The 16,309-nt window shown below is 42.8% G+C and overlaps 1 protein-coding gene across 3 annotated transcripts in view; it reads left to right on the plus strand.

Annotated features, from left to right (window-relative positions):
• Positions 1–238: 238 nt before the first annotated feature.
• LOC106612711 (latent-transforming growth factor beta-binding protein 4) overlaps positions 239–16,309 on the plus strand; it is a 79,321-nt gene continuing 63,250 nt past the window's right edge. For 2 of the 3 annotated variants that reach the window (XM_014214144.3, XM_014214146.3), the window contains exons 1-3: positions 239–762; positions 4,415–4,485; positions 7,797–8,133. In XM_014214144.3, coding sequence (XP_014069619.3) covers positions 470–762; positions 4,415–4,485; positions 7,797–8,133 — 701 coding nt within the window. In that variant the 5' untranslated portion in view covers positions 239–469. The remainder of the gene's footprint in view (positions 763–4,414; positions 4,486–7,796; positions 8,134–16,309) is intronic. The other variant, XM_014214145.3, reaches the window with a different exon arrangement.

A 16,309-nucleotide genomic window follows, 5' to 3' on the forward strand; every position in this document is an offset into this window, starting at 1 on the left:
TTATTGTAATTATTTGAGTGTGCTGTTGCAAATTGCATTATTGTCAAACGTCCTGCCTCGAGGATGCTGGTAGCCTAGATACAGGCAGACTCTTCTGTAGGCTGTAGTGGTCACCCCTCTATTTCCGTTTCTATGCACGGGTCCTACACATATCTGATTGGCTGTGCTGTTCTTATAGTTTAGAACTCCTATCCAATTGGCTTGAAGTTTTTAAACCGAACTTTAAACCAGTTTATTTTCTATTTGAAAAGGAGATCATCTAGCCTATTAATTGCATTTGCAAAAACATGCAAAACTAAGACATATGTGCTCTAATTTTATATGATTTTGTTTTGGCTCAATTATTGCATAAAATGTGTTATATTTTTTAGTATCAACATTTTATTTTTGTTTTAAACATTTCCTGGCAATTCCGTTACTCTTGGATTATTTATAGGGTCGATGTGTAACGCAGACGAGACCTCTAAAGATGTCAAGCAGGAGATGTGCTCACTTATTCCTTCTTGGGGTGGCATTAATTTTATTTCTTACATTTTCGAAATCATCTGGGACACTAGTGAGGAATTCAGCCCATAAAGGAGTACACGAGACGCAGCGGAGAATTGCGGGCGGGTACCACCATACGACCGTTAATTATCAGGTTTATCACACTCAGTGGAGGATGCCAACGACTTCAAAACCCACATTAAAACAGAAACAGTTCCATTTTAATGGAAAGAAACACTGGAAATACGCAACTAATGTGACACTACAGTTAAACGGGTGAGTAGCCTAGTGATAAATGTGCGATTTAAAAATGGTACTACAGCCTACAACTCCGGACCCGACAGTCAAAAAACAGGTGTTTTACAATAGCTACATAACGTAGCCTATAGTATACATAATCAGTCCATGTTTCAGTGTCCTTTGTCATTTGACTGCTTCATGAACATTTTGATTAAGACAGTAAATATTTGGGAGTTTATTATTTTGTCTAATATCTTGTCAATTATTTCCCTATGGAAAATCATACTACAGAACAGAATGCTTTGAAGTAAAAAAAAAAATCCTGATGAGTACCCTACTTAAAGCTATCTGTTTAAATTATCCATCAAAGTGGTAGACCACAATCCAATGTCAATGTTTTTACATCCCAAAAATGTACACAGGTATGTATGCTTGCACTAGTCCCTCATGGAATGTGTGAAATTCTTCTATTTGACATAAGAGTTATCAATGTATACGGTGACTTAACTGCACCTTTGTATCAAGTGCATGACAACAAGTGATAAATGGACCCAAAGTCAAATCACACCCGACTGGGAAATGGCACTTCATGCACAACAAACAGTTAATGGAGTTTGCCACTTTCTGAATTTTGGCCAGGTTAGAGACTCAACACATTTATCATCCGGTGAAGTATTCCCCTGACCTGCAGAGGAAATGTTGATAATTAAAGCTAGGGGAGGAATTTTGATTATCCCATTGCATTGGCACATTACAGTACTTCTGGTCATGTGCATAGAACCGTGTACAAGCTCTCTAAGCAATGAATAGGATGAATCATTACTTCCCTTTTTCCAGACCGCCTAATTTGGATTATTTGAATGCCTCAACTCATGTTTTCATTCAGTGAAAAAACATTTCACTAATTGAGGTAAATTAGTTGTGTGTACTAGTATCACCAACAGGCCATTTCTCTTTGTGGGCCACGACAGTCCCACTCTGCTCTATTTAGCCCCAATGCACAGAAGGAGCCTCAATGAATGCCCAAAATAAACACTGTCGTCGTTCCGCTCAGGGGGCTCTGGGGTGAGGGTGCAGGCTGGGCCCGAGGGGGTAAATGGGAGAACTTTCACAGTCACTGGAGGGTGGACGAGGGGAGTTTGCGTTCAGGTTAGTCACGCTAGACGGCCACAGAGTGGCGGTTCAGCAGTTCAACCCAGGCTTAGGGGATTGAACGGAGCGACAGACCTTCCCCAGAAACTGGCATCGCTTCAAAGCCTCTTTGATGAGGATCTTTAGCAGCCCACGTCATTTAAAAGAGGGTCAAATATATTATTGATCTGCTCTAAGGGGGTGAAGTGGAGGGAAGTGGGAAGAAATTCCTGAACTCTGCTAGAACAAGAGCATGAATTGACTTGGCGGAGCTGCAGCGAGCCCATAGTGTGTGACTGTAACTAAGGCTCTCTTTGTGTGAGCCTTTTTTATTCACAGCCACAGAGCTCCTCTGAAACATCGCAGTATTACGAGGTGCTAGTACGGTACGGCAGGCTATAGTCACTAACACATTACATGCCGCAATACAGAGGCTTCGACTCTCTCGTGTTCCAGAACATTAGTCCCGCTCCAGAGCAGAGAGACCCTAGAACTAAGGAGTCAGCATTCAGTCTGAGCCTTTTAGAATAACTCCTCGAAGATGAGAGGATAGAAAGCCCAAGTCTAAGAGTCAGGCACCTCAGAATCGGTGCTTAGTCACCGGACGAAAACGGTCAAGATAGAAAGATGGATGGCCTGTGGCAGTGGACGGGAGCAGTGTGAGTATGCAGGCTCTTAATGGGGGGTGGCTCCTCCACCCAGACGACAGGTCCCACTTAGTTCTGTAAGCACAGGGCCTGGGGATTCTTCTACTGTGTTAGAGCAGTGTCAGCACCGTGTTAAGAGCCGACTAGAGACAAAACAGGCAGTCGTTTTCCGTAATCACCACTGCTGACAACTCCCTATTTGTCTCAGTGGTTTCTGTATTCAGCTTGTCAGGACGAGGCACAGACCACACTGAATGAACGACCCTCACCCCATCGCCAGCTGACCCCTTCGTCATGTGACCCACGCCCTATCTGTTAAATGAGGCCATGTGCAAAAGTTGACACATCCACTAGCTGGTATCTACATTTTTAGTCATTTAGCAGACACTCTTATCCAGAGCGACTTACCGTAATGAGTGCACACATTTACATACTGGTCCCCCGTGGGAATCGAACCCACAACCCTGGCATTGCAAGCGAACTGTCAGTCAGAGATGCTATGCCTATCACAGTCCTGTTTAGGTGTTTGGGTTTGGTTAGGAAGTTGGCACATATTTTGTTGAGATCGGATGTTGCTGGTCAATTAAAAAAAATCCTTCATGATGGTGTCCAAACTGAAAGAGCAGCAATTTAGTGGTGATGTTGGAGTAATTCCGGTGCAACAACGGTCTGGTAAAGTCTGTTTTGGCAGTGAAATCTGCTGAATTAGCCTCCAACTTGGCCTGGGGTTAAATGTTATTCCCAGTCTCCCAGACAGGCTCACCTTCCTTTGGGTCAGTTCACTGCTGGGTTTGAATAGGGGCCCTACCTCTGCTCCTTTGCAGACCCCCACTCAGTCCCTGTTGGAAGAGGCTCCTGGCCCACTATATGCAAACACACAATAAAGCCAGGAAACTGTAACTAATTAGCAAATCCCACAAAAGCGGTTTAAGGGGAGCTCGGTGGCGCGGGTCACGCTGAGCTGTCACTTTGAAGTGGGAGTCGTCACCCTTGCTTGTGTTGGTGTGCTAATTGCCTCTTCTCCCAGAAGCCCCCTGGATAAACAGGCGGGTGCCCCAGAAACGAGACGCTGCGGAGGACCCTTAATCCAGTTTTGTTTACCCAATCTGTGAAGGAGAGTGGCCAAGCGGCTGGCCCAGAGACAGACATATGGCCAGACCAGTGTGGGAACACAATATCTGTCATCCATTGTGCACGGGATGGACAGAGGCCCTTCTCACCCAGGGCAACCACACCATGGCCCCTCATTCATATTCATAGCTCCTGTTTTAAACACCCTGAATCTGTTACGTCCAAAGGCAAGTGTAAAGACAAGGAGGTATTCATTGTTTCACACTGAAGCAACAGTACATTTCTGGAGGCCCAAGTAGTTTTTTATGAATATACAGGGAGTTGTGAAAATAGGGCTGTGTTTAGATCCTTTTGTGATCAAATGAAGTGATTTATTTTGTATTCATGACCTTGAACTGTTATAAAGCAGTAGTGTCTGTGATTTGAGTGTGTGGGGTTCCTGTCTTTAAGCATAATCTTAATTTATGACAGCGTAACCTATGTACTGTGATAACTGCTGCCAAGGGCAGACTTGCCATTGGCATTTCAGCAAATGCCAGATGGGCTGATCCATTTTTAGCCGAGTAGGCCTGTCTAACTTGGATTTCTCGTGCAAAGTTATCGTTATCTGGCTAATAATGGTGGCTCCAAGGAACAACATGGGCTATTGTGGTGCCCTTGAGGGGAAAAAAGGGCCCGTGTGGGGGCCTTAAGGGAAAAATTGTCCAGTGTTAGAAATGCCAGGGCAATTTTTGGTCCCAGTCCACCCCTGACTGCTGCAGGGATCTCATCCTGCTCAGATTCCTGTAGACTCAGCTATCTTTAACATGCTGTATGTCTGTCTCCCATGCTCTCTGCAGGCCTAATGTATGTGGAAACAGGTGCTGCCACGGATGGACCCTTTCACCCAAGACTCAGAAATGCACCAAACGTAAGTTTTTCATCTTTACTGACCTTTCTCCAAGCATAGCAGGACTGTCAGCCCTTCCATTATGTGTAATGTTGTCCCACATTGTTGTGGAAATATGATATAAAGATCTTGTCATACCGTATCATAGACTTGGCTATTCATGATATTCCATTTTATTTAGAATTTTTTACTTAGTTTATTTAGTAAATATTTTCTTAACTCTATTTCTTAAACTGCATTGTTGGTCAAAGGCTTCTAAGTAAGCATTTCACGGTATATTCAGCGCATGTGACAAATAACATTTTATGCATGAATCAGTTCTTTTCTTGCAAGAATCCGCCTTATACAGTAGAGATGGCTGTCCTTATACCACCATGACAGCCAGTGGTGTCATGCCCATAGGGGGCACAGGGGCACGTGCCCCTGCAGATTTTTCCTGTTAAAAATAATATATAAAAACTCTGTAATATTACTAGCCACCTAGCAATTTTATGAAGCTGGCTTTAGCAAGCCAAGATTGGAATCCTATCTCCCAACCTCACAACTAGCTACCAAGAAGCCATTTCAGGCTGTCAATCAAGTTAGAGTAGCTAGCTTGTCTATCACCATCTTAGCTTGCATGCCTGCTGGCAAGGTTGGTAGACATTAGAAAAGCAAGCAATAACTAAATATACTGACTACCATTCATTATTTTACCCAGATTTTATCAGAGAAGAAGAGAAGCATATTTTTTGTTTCTTAAAAAAAGAGAAAAAAAGAAGAAAAAAAAGACATATTTCAGGCCTAGCCCCCCTCCGAACCACCCCCCAGCCATCCTCATGTACTTTGTGCCCCCTTAGATTTTTGGCCTTTATGACAGTCCCGATCATGGTACTTGTGAATGGTCTATTCCCAGTACTGTATATAAACGGCAAGCTGTTAATAGTTGGTTTAATAAGGAGCGAGAGAGCATCAATCATGCTCTATAGGACAATGGAATGTTCTCTCCACCCAGCTGGAAGTTGTAATCACATCCATCCAACATCAGCAGAACCCAGTCCAACCTGTGTTTTCTCCCATTTCACTCAGTCAGACATCTGGAGCATGAATGATTTCATTGTATCATCATTTTCTGATTATGGTGGGGGTGTGGATGGCAAATATGAATTCCGGTCAAGACCTACACAGTTTACAGATATATCTTAATTTGACTGTTTTAAACCTCAAATACACTACAATTTTCATTTCCCACTGGAAAATTATCTGCAACAACAGATAGATCAAATTAAAATAGGACACCTGTAGGCTTGCAGGGTGTAGCAAAAAGTGTCCGGTTATCGATGTGTTTCAATAGGTTATAAAAGTGAATATGTCATGTGTTGATAGTGTTGAGCACCTCTGGTCTTAGAGAGCCTGTCTTATGCTGCATCAACACAGGCAGCCCAATTCTGATATTTGACCAATCAGATCAGCTCTGAAAAAGATCTGATGTGATTGGTCAAAAGACCAATTAGTGGGGAAAAAAATAACAGAATTGGGCTGCCTGTGTAAACACAGCCATAGTGGTCTGTGATGGTGGCCAAACCTGGATTTGACCCTGGACCAGCAAGCCTTTAGCTAAACCCCTGACAGGCCTGGGCCCATATTCTTCAAGTGTCTCAGAGTAGGAGTGCTGATCTAGGATGTAGATACCCCCTTGTCCATATAATCATATTAATTATGATCTAAAAGCCAGAACTGATTCTAGATCAGCAATGTAACTGAGACGCTTTATGAATACAGGCCCTGCTTTGTCTACACACCATGCTGTACACGGAGAAGAGGTCAGGACCTTTGAAGAAAGGAAGAGCTCCTATTCATGTCCGTCTCCAACACATCTCTGTGGTGTTATCATTATAATTCACACCTCCATAAGCCTTGTTTATATGGATTTGAACATCTTTACTTGATCCAACCACTTGACCCAGAGGATTTAAAGGGCCAGTGTCATGTCAAAACAACCTGGCTCAGCATTTCTGCATAGCACAGCTCTGCACTCTGTCAGGAAGCCCAAACTCACTTTGAATCTCACACATTCATTCATGCACGCACACACACAGGCGCAAGCACACACACAAATATACACCCATACTTCCTTTCCCCCTCTAAGGTTTAGTACAAGATAATAGCCACACTGAGAAGAAAACTCTGAATCTAGGCCTAAATCTGCTTCCACTTCAATCAGATCAAGCGTTAACCGGTGATAGCCGACACCCACATAGCTGATGTTTTGGCATTGTCGGAGGTGGAACTGCATTGGAGCTGTCAAATCAGTGAGCAGCTGCTCTTGTGATCATTGTCATGAAACAACACCTGTCTCACTCGCGTTAGAAGTTCAGGACGAGAAAATGTAGGCCTAGGCTATATAGAAATATTACTCTCGAATTGAAAATCATGAAACTAAATAATGAGGGTTTCTATCATCCTAATGGAGGTGTAGATACACCTCACATTCCAGTGTTCCATCTTTTAAACAAGACTGCATGGGATTTCTCTTAATGCGACTCAGTGCAGCCAATAGCAATATCCACATTAGGTATAATGCCAGGAGCCGCTTGTGCGTTTGACAGCCCTTGCGCAGTTCCACCTCCGGCACCGCCAAAACAACCGCTATGCGGATGTCGGCTAAAGCCGGTCTGATTGAATAGAGCCCTTAGTTAAATTCAGTCCACTGTGCACTTTGAGTCTCACTTCTGTTTGAGCACATTGTGCCAGCCTTCATGCGAAAAAAATCCATGGAGAAAAAGTGTTTCCGTGCACAACTCCTGAAACAATGTCAGTAAGCGGTGCCCATCGCTGTTGATATTCATAGAGGCAGCCAGGAGATTTGTGGTAAGCTGCTGGGTTTGGGATACGCTGTTGTTGTCTGTGGCCAATGGGCCATTACTGGAGCACTCCAGGGGGTTCGGCCCGGGCACAATGACGCCCAGCCAGGGATGATGGGAGAAATCAAGAGCTAGGGGCCAGGGGTGGGGGCCTGGAGGAGCACGGAGCCCATAAACTTTGCATTGTGTATGCATGAATGCCCCCTCCCTGTATCCAGGACCATGGCTCTCTCCCTCCTCTCCCCTTTTCATTCCTTAGTTTATTTCAGGGGAGTGAATTCTTGACAGTTTCACCATTGGCTGTTTTCCTTGTTAAGTTACAATGCACATTAAGCTGTTTGTCCTACTGAGTTTTTATTGAGATTGTGCTGGTCAAACCAGTTATCCTCTTACGCTTCAGTTTCTGCTCAGGTCTCTTAGCCCTCTCAAGCACAGTCCACTGTTCTTGTTTAATTAACATTCTCCTCCTCTCTCTCCCCTCACTTGAAGCAAGGTGCCTTCCACGCTGCCACAACGGAGCCGTGTGCAGGCAGCTCAACACATGTGAATGCAGAACGGGCTTCTACGGGGCCCGCTGTGAGTTTGCAAGCGTGACCTACGGCCTCGTAGGCCTTCCCTGGGCCTTACTGCGCCCCACCAGCCCCATGGTCAGCACCACCACCACCTCAGCACCAACCATCACCCTCCCACCATCCACCGTCATCCCCACCACCACCACCCCAGTGCCTGCTGAGACCACAGCTGCATGGAGGACAGAGGGGACACCAGCCAGCACCACCAACCCAGAGACCAAGAAATATTACACTGTGCGCTGGCAACCTCTTACGTGAGTTTCTGACTTCTCTTTACTGTGCACTGCCTTGATTTACCGCATCACCAGCTTATGCCATTTAGTCCCTTCTCAACTCCTTCATTTCCTCCTCCTCTCAGTTTGCTGGCTTTGAAGTGCCAGTCTCCAGTCAGAGGCCTGGGTTAGCCCAGCATGTGGGCCACAGGTGCAGAGTGTCTGTGGCGCTTAGTTTGGTCCACCTGATGCAGTGCAGGTGTTAGAATCAGGGCACCTTTCCAAATGGCACCTTTCCAAATGATTGAGAGGGTTGGCTCAGTGCCAGCCCAGGGGTTTATATAGAGTACAGTTAAGCAATAAGGCACGAGGGGGTGTGGTATATGGCCAATATACCACGGATAAGGGCTGTTCTTATGCACGACACATCGGAGTGCCTGGATACAGCATTAGCCGTCGTATATTGGCCATATACCACAAACAACCCTGAGGTGCCTTATTGCTATTATAAACTGGTTACTAAAGTAATTAGAGCAGTAAAAATACATGTTTTGTCATAGCCATGGTATACGGTCTCATATACCACGGCTGTTAGCCAATCAGCATTCAGGGCTGGAACCACACAGTTTATAATATGAAAAAGAAGTTGACAAAAATATGAAGACTTATCATTTTGTGCTGTAGACCAGATCGTATTTTATTCATCATCAATATTTAATTTGGCAGCTAATTGAACCTTTAGTAAACAAATAAAAAGCCCACACTTAATCCAGTGGTGACAATATTTTGTAGCCTCAACTGATAGAGGCAACCCTTAAGTTTGCAGAAGGTAAAAGCAGCCTTCTATTACAATTAACAGGTGGAGTTACCCATGATAGTCAGCAGGTGGAACTGTTATCCAAATAAAATCTACTGTTAATCATAGTGGAACTAATACTGTACTGCAAATGGAGCGAGCAGCGGTGTGTGTGTGTGTGTGTGTGTGTGTGTGTGTGTGTGTGTGTGTGTGTGTGTGTGGTAAAGAGATGTGGTTTCTACAAGTGGTCCTAGTATTTCATTTTCAAAATCGTTAATTATGCAGACAAAGGTCAAAATGATTAATGGAAAGAGACCAAACAGCCCTTGAAGGCATGCAGGAGGATTGCCTGTGAAAGAAATACATCTTTATGCTCTGAAATGAAAAATAAAGCTTTTAGTCTCCATAAGTCTTTTGCCAAAATTAGAAAGTCATTGGTGGATGACTGCTGTTGGAAACTTTAATGTTCATCATTCATATAATAGTTCAGGGGTTCTTCAACTTTTTCAGCCTAGGACCCAAATGAAAAAAATCTGTTTTCCTGGAACCCATGCTCGTGAAAACATGCCACCTTTTTTTGTGGCCCCCCTCTCGCCAGCATTTTGCAATGGGACATAGAGACAATATTGCAGTTTTAAAGCAAGTTCCGTGAAATACTACAGATTTTTCCATGGGGCAGAAAGAAATCTTTGCAGATTTAAAGCTAATTTCCTGCAATTCAAATTGTACATGTTAATATGATGAGTGAAAGTGACTAACAAAATCTATGGCTAGACTAACTTAACATTCTAAACATTGTTAGCTGACAGTGGTAATTGGAGTGACTGTCAGTGACTGACACAACCAAACGTCTGAAATTACACCTTGTATATTCTACTATTCTAACTCTAAAAAGTCATTTACTCTGACATGTCACGACCCACTTTGGGTTTATGTGCCTCGTCAGAGTCGTCTTGTAGCATTGTTGAAGTTGGTTAAAAAGACATCAATTTCCATGTTATTTCATGTATACAATACTGCAATTTTAGTTATTTCATGTGTACAACATATTGCCTTGTGTAGTGATTCAATTACTGCACTGAGACCAGTCACTTAAAAAGTCAGGTTTTTATATATTTGAGGAGCATTGTCTAGCTGTGTACAGGCTACAGTACCAGTCAAAAGTTGACACACCTACTCATTCCAGGGTTTCTCTTAATTTTTACTATTTTCTACATTGTAGAATAATAGTGAAGACATCAAAACTATGAAATAACACATATGGAATCATGTAGTGTTTAACAAATCAAAATATATGTTATATTTGAGATTCTTCAAAAGGAGCCACCCTTTGCCTTGATGACAGCTTTGCACACTCTTGGCATTCTCTCAACCAGCTGTTTTCCAACAGTCTTGAAGGAGTTCCCATGAATGCAGAGCATTTGTTGGCTGCTTTTCCTTCACTCTGTGGTCCAATTCATCCCAAACCAATCTCAATTTGGTTGAGGTCAGGGGATTGTGGAGGCCAGGTCACCTGATGCAGCACTCCATCACTCTCCTTCTTGGTCAAATAGCCCTTACACAACCTGGAGGTGTGTTTTGGGTCATTGTCCTGTTGAAAATAAATGATTGTCCCACTAAGCGCAAACCAGATCGCTTCCGTCTGTGTGGCGAATCGCTGCAGAATTCTGTGGTAGCAATGCTGGTTTAGTGTGCCTTGAATTATAAATAAATCACTGACAGTGTCACCAGAAAAGCACCATCACACCACCTCCTCCATGCTTCACAGTGGGAACCACACATGCGGAGATCATCCGTTCACCTAATCTGCATCTTTCAAAGACACAGCGATTGTAACCAAAAATCTCAAATTTGGACTCAGACTAAGGACAGATTTCCACCAGTCTAATGTCCATTGATCGTGTTTCTTGGCCCAAGCAAGTCTCTTCTTATTATTGGTGTCCTTTAGTAGTGGTTTCTTTGCAGAAATTCAACCATGAAGGCCTGATTCACGCAGTCTCCTCTGAACAGTTGATGTTGAGATGTGTCTGTTACTTGAACTCTGTGAAGCATTTATTTGGGCTGCAATCTGAGGTGCAGTTAACTCTAATGAACGTATCTTCTGCAGCAGAGGTAACTCTGGGTCTTCCTTTCCTGTGGTGGTCCTCATGAGAGCCAGTTTCATCATAGCGCTTGATGGTTTTTGCGACTGCACTTGAAGAAACTTTCAAAGTTCTTGAAATGTTCCCGCATTGACTGACCTTCATGTCCTAAAGCAATGATGGACTGTCGTTTCTCTTTGCTTATTTGAGCTGTTCTTGCCATAATATGGACTTGGTCTTTTACCACCCCTACCTTATCACAACACAACTGATTGCCTCAAATGCATTAAGAAGGAAAGAAATTCCACAAATTAACTTTTAACAAGGCACACTTGTTAATTGAAATGCATTCCAGGTGACTACCTCATGAAGCTGGTTGAGAGAATGCCAAGAGCGTGCAAAGTTGGCATCAAGTCAAAGGGTGGCTACTTTGAAGAATCTCAAATATAAAAAACATTTTGATTTGTTTCCAACTTTTTTGCTTACTACATGATTCCATATGTTATTTCATAGTTTTAATGTATTCACTATCATTATACAAAGTAGAAAATAGTAAAAAATAAACTAAAATCACTTGAATAAGTAGGTGTGTCCAAACTTTTGACTGGTACGGTATGTCTCCAATTTGGACTAATGAGGAAAACAGAGTTTCCCTTTACAACCCCCAGCATCCACTGCTACTCATTCACAAAAGCAGCAAAAACACTGTCTGCAAAATAGATATCCACTGGAGGCCTGAGGCCTCCAGCTCTGTGGGAATGTGGACCGAATCACCATAATCGTTTCTGATGATGTGTATAGTGAAATTGTATTGTTTCAGTGGCGACCTCGACATAGTTTTTTTTTTATACCAAGGCTGTTGACATTTACAACATAACAAATGTCTTCTTGACTACTACTTGATTTCGTGTCTTGTATTGTCGTGGCAAACCAACTTGCTGTTCCAGCCAAAGGTAGAGCATCACCACCCTATGTCACATGCATCACTACAAACAAAGCAATCTTTCAAAAGATCTAAGGGAGCTTTGTTTGATTTGAGCCTTGTGTTTGTGTCTGTGTACAATGAAATCATGTCTTCTTCAGATTAAAAAACACACAGTGGAGAAGTTAAACCCAGGAGTGATTTAATGCATCTTCTTGGAAAGGACGGAGCGTCTTCTCTCGTCTTTGGCTCTGCTTCTCGTCTCATTCCTGAGTTCACATTTCACTGACCCAGCTTCCTCATCCATGTAAACAGATTGATCTCTGCAGGCCTCAACACCTGCAGTATGTTGGATTTAAACTAATCACACCTCTAGGGGTGTGTCCCAAATGGCACCCTATTCCACATGTAGTGCACTACTTTTGACGGCCCCTGGTAAAAACAGCAGTACACTACATAGGAAATAGGGTGACATTAGGGACACAACCCACGTGGGGCGTTAGTCCACTGCTTTGACTCAAACCATGGAATGGGAGCATGTTTGTGTTTACTGTGAACCAAAGCCAAAGCTGTCTGATGTACAGTATGTATGCATTAATATGGCCATTCTAAAGGATGACATGCAATCTGCTAGACTATGCTGCTGTAGGTCAGATTGATGGAATAGGTACAACCACTGACCATCCATCTCTGCTCTGTTCTCTGTCCAGTCTAAGTCAAGTTAAATGCCTCAGACCACCAGGCCCGCTCCCTGCTCCCTGTCATCACACACACGTCTAGGTTTAGTCTGGTTCCGAGACAGTTAGACATACGCTCTATTTGTTCTTAGTGTATGACCCCAGTGCCTCTTCATAGTTTGATTTCTCCTTATCTCTATTCTCTTGGCTTTTAATCATTCTGCCCAGCAACAACACCCAGGGATCAGGATATTAGATAGAATTTTAGCGACGTGTCCAAATAGTTTCATCATGTTTTTAGGTAAAACTAATTCCCTGTCCAAAGCTTTTAAACCTCTTACGGTGGCGCGTTGCTCCAACTTGGTTTCAAGTTACTCTGAGTTGATTTAGGCAACGTTTTTGTAACACGCTTAAAGGGGTCCTACTCCAACTATTCTCATTGTTTTGTGTTCAACGATGCTAATGCTAAACTGTAACTAAGTATATATCTTGGGCCACTGATTCACTAGATCCATGGTACTCAACAGGTATCCATAAGAAGGTAAATGCAGTATGTAATGTCGGTAAATACTCATAACATGCCCATGCAGTTCTGTACTAGTGTCTCAGCCACAGGTAGACTCTGTAAGATCACTCTATCTGCAGGCACAGTGCACTCAGAATTCCACAGAATGACATAGGCATCTGAAACGAGGCAGAACCGCTGTCTGTCTGAAAAAACAGTGCTGTAATCTGGGAACGGCATCGCGCGGACTGAAGTCTGCCCACACAGAGTGGGCCCTGACACCACGGAGCGTTTTCAACTAGGCAGAACGGAGCTGTGTGTGTGAAAGCAGTGCGGTAATCTAGGAGTGCCATCTCGCAGTGTTGACCTGGTTGCAGTGCACTGACTTCAGCCGGAGAAGGAAGAGGGTCGATCCTAGATAAACAGCATACACACAATAGACTATTGAAATGCCAGCACATTGCAGCAGGCACAGTAGGCTGACGTCCACCTCATGGACTAGTGACACACTAAACGTCAACATGCTTTTCACCCCGTTGTTGATCTATGTGTTGAGAGATTATACTTTTTAGTTTTTTTATCTTTCAACATAATTGAACCACATCCTGTCTAGATGTAAAGCTCATTCCTAGAGGTTTTCCACAGTGGTGTGTTGCTAAGTAAACAGTGATCGCATTCAAACATAGCGATTTTGGCAGATGTCCTTATTAAGGACTATGGGAGTATCATATACAGTACTATATTGGTATGGTGGAGCCTGTAACAGACAGAGAGGTCTGTCACCCCAATGCTGATTTCTCAAGCTTGAATGAACTGGCCTCCCATTTGTTTGATTTTGCAGTCACCACACTCCTCACTGTAATGAAGAACACTGGCTTTATCCCTACTCCCACTATGCACCTCCACTGAATCTGTTTGATGTTGGATGTTTGTTTCAAGTTCTGTTTCCCCCCCACACAAGTTATTGTCAGTCAAGTGCAGGTCAGGACTACATGTTCAGCTGGGGAATATCAAAATGATGCTATCACCAAAACATATCCAACTTCAAGGTTCAAGTGTCTCTAAACTACTGAGAGATTCATACATGGCTAACCAAACCAGCTCCGTGCTTGCGCCATCGTGCGCATGTTGATTTTGTTTATCTCTACCAGATGCATTCATGACACGCAGTTTTAAATACCAAAACCAACTCTCAACCAACTATATTCATTTGAGCACAGGTCAAAAAACACATGAAACATTCATGGACATTTAGCTAGCTTGCTGTTGCTAGCTAATTTGTCTTGGGAGATAAACATTGGGTTGTTATTTTACCTGAAATGCATATGGTCCTTTGTAGAATTCGAACCCATTTTTAGTCACACAAAATCATGTGTTCTCAACTCCGACAATTCATCTACAGATAAAAGGGGAAACATAGTTAGTTTTCAGGTAGTTTTCTTTGATTCATCTTTCCTCATTTATTCTTCTTGTGTGAATTTGATATGGTTTTTGGTAACCAACTTTAAGGTGCATTACCGCCACCCACTGGACTGGAGTGTGGACCTGGTTCATCTCACAATCACCCACGTGCAGTTTGGATGAAATGGTTGAATAACATGTATGTGTAAACTATTTCTTAGATGTTTTTCAATACATTTTAATATTTGTAGCTACTTTTTAAGTAAATACCTGCAGTCAACTTGTGCAATATGTTAGGAGATGAAGCAGATCGCATTCTTCATTTCACCTGTCACATTATTGAGGCTTACTGTAGTTCCCCAGATCAGTTGAGATAGCTGTGTATTTGGTTTAACTGGCTAGTTAGCTAAGTAAGTTGCTAAATTAGTAAGGAGACAGGGGATGATATAGTGTTAGCTTTCTGCCGTGTTTGAGAAGTCAAAGCTCTTTGTAGGAGTTATCTGTACAGCTGCCACTGCTATATTGATTTCCTTTAGTTTTTTTTCTCTCCTTCTTGGCCCCTCAGTCTGCTCCTCCCCCCATTCTCTGAGCAGAGCAGGCCGGTAGACCATTGTCCTAGTGACTCCAGACTCCACACAGACACAGCTTGTACACATGCTGCTCCAGAGCCAGTGTTGTTCCTTCAAACAAGCATGCGTCAAAACTTTGTTCATTTGCACAATGTCTCTCTTTCATATTTATAAATGTCCAAATTTAACAAAAAAAGATTTGGTAGCTACTACCCATATATGTATAACTTTATGAGCTGGATTTCCTGTCTTTGCAATTCGTTTATTTTCGTTTGCACTCGTAAGCATATGTAGCTAGCAGCCTCTATGGAAATTCGCTATTACTTGTGCTAATTTTGTTAGCATTCTGGCAACAGACACATTTTGTGCTTTTAGTGCCCCCTTGTGTACTAAACCGCAAATACCGTAAATCCCGGGATGTGAGAAGGACGGTATGACGATATAAAAATCTAGATACAGCCCAACACTAGTAGAGAGTGAGCCAAATATATCATTTTTTGTAATGACAAATTTGATAAAGTGCCTCTCTCAAATAACAACCGCCCACGATTGCCCTACTTTTACACAGGCTTTCCATTACCTAAAACTATCTTTCAAACATCCATCTCCTGCTTTTGTGCAGTAAAACACTATTTAAGGTGAATGTTTAAGGTGAATGTTTTTAGGTTTTTGTTATAGTCTACAGTACGTCAGACACATTGCTCTCCTGGCTCACTTGAGACTCACTCATCCAGTGTGAAAAATATGAAGTCTGAGCAGACTTTTGGGGTGTGTTAGAAAAACAACTGCAGAGAAATACAAATATAAACATCTAGGTTGCTGGCTTACAAGGCATACTAAAATGGTATTACTGTATGATTGAGTAGAAATAAAGTGGGTGAGGTTGTGTGTGTGTGTGTACTCTATTGAGAGTGCCACAGGTACACTCAAATGCACTGTAAATACATGCTAGAAGGTTTACTTGGGCAATATCACAAAAGTCCTCCAGACCCTGCTAACAAAATTGGCTAAGTTCCTGCCCCTTTTTTTCCCATGTTTTATCCATTTGCCATGGAAACCGTGAATTGCAAAACAACCCTGGGCCATGAAGACCTTAGGGCTTGAGAAAGACATGGAGTCTGGCTGATAAGTCCCCGGCCTAGTCAGTGTGTCTGCCCCAACAAGCTGATAAACTGATAACTGTGTATAAAAAAAAATGGATGAACATGTCATGGGATTTCTTTCATTTCTTGGCAGATGCTTTAAGAGAGTTGATGCTGATCAAATA

The sequence above is a fragment of the Salmo salar genome, chromosome 09, assembly GCF_965601325.2.
Source record: "Salmo salar chromosome 09, fSalSal1, whole genome shotgun sequence".
Lineage (NCBI taxonomy): Eukaryota > Metazoa > Chordata > Actinopteri > Salmoniformes > Salmonidae > Salmo > Salmo salar.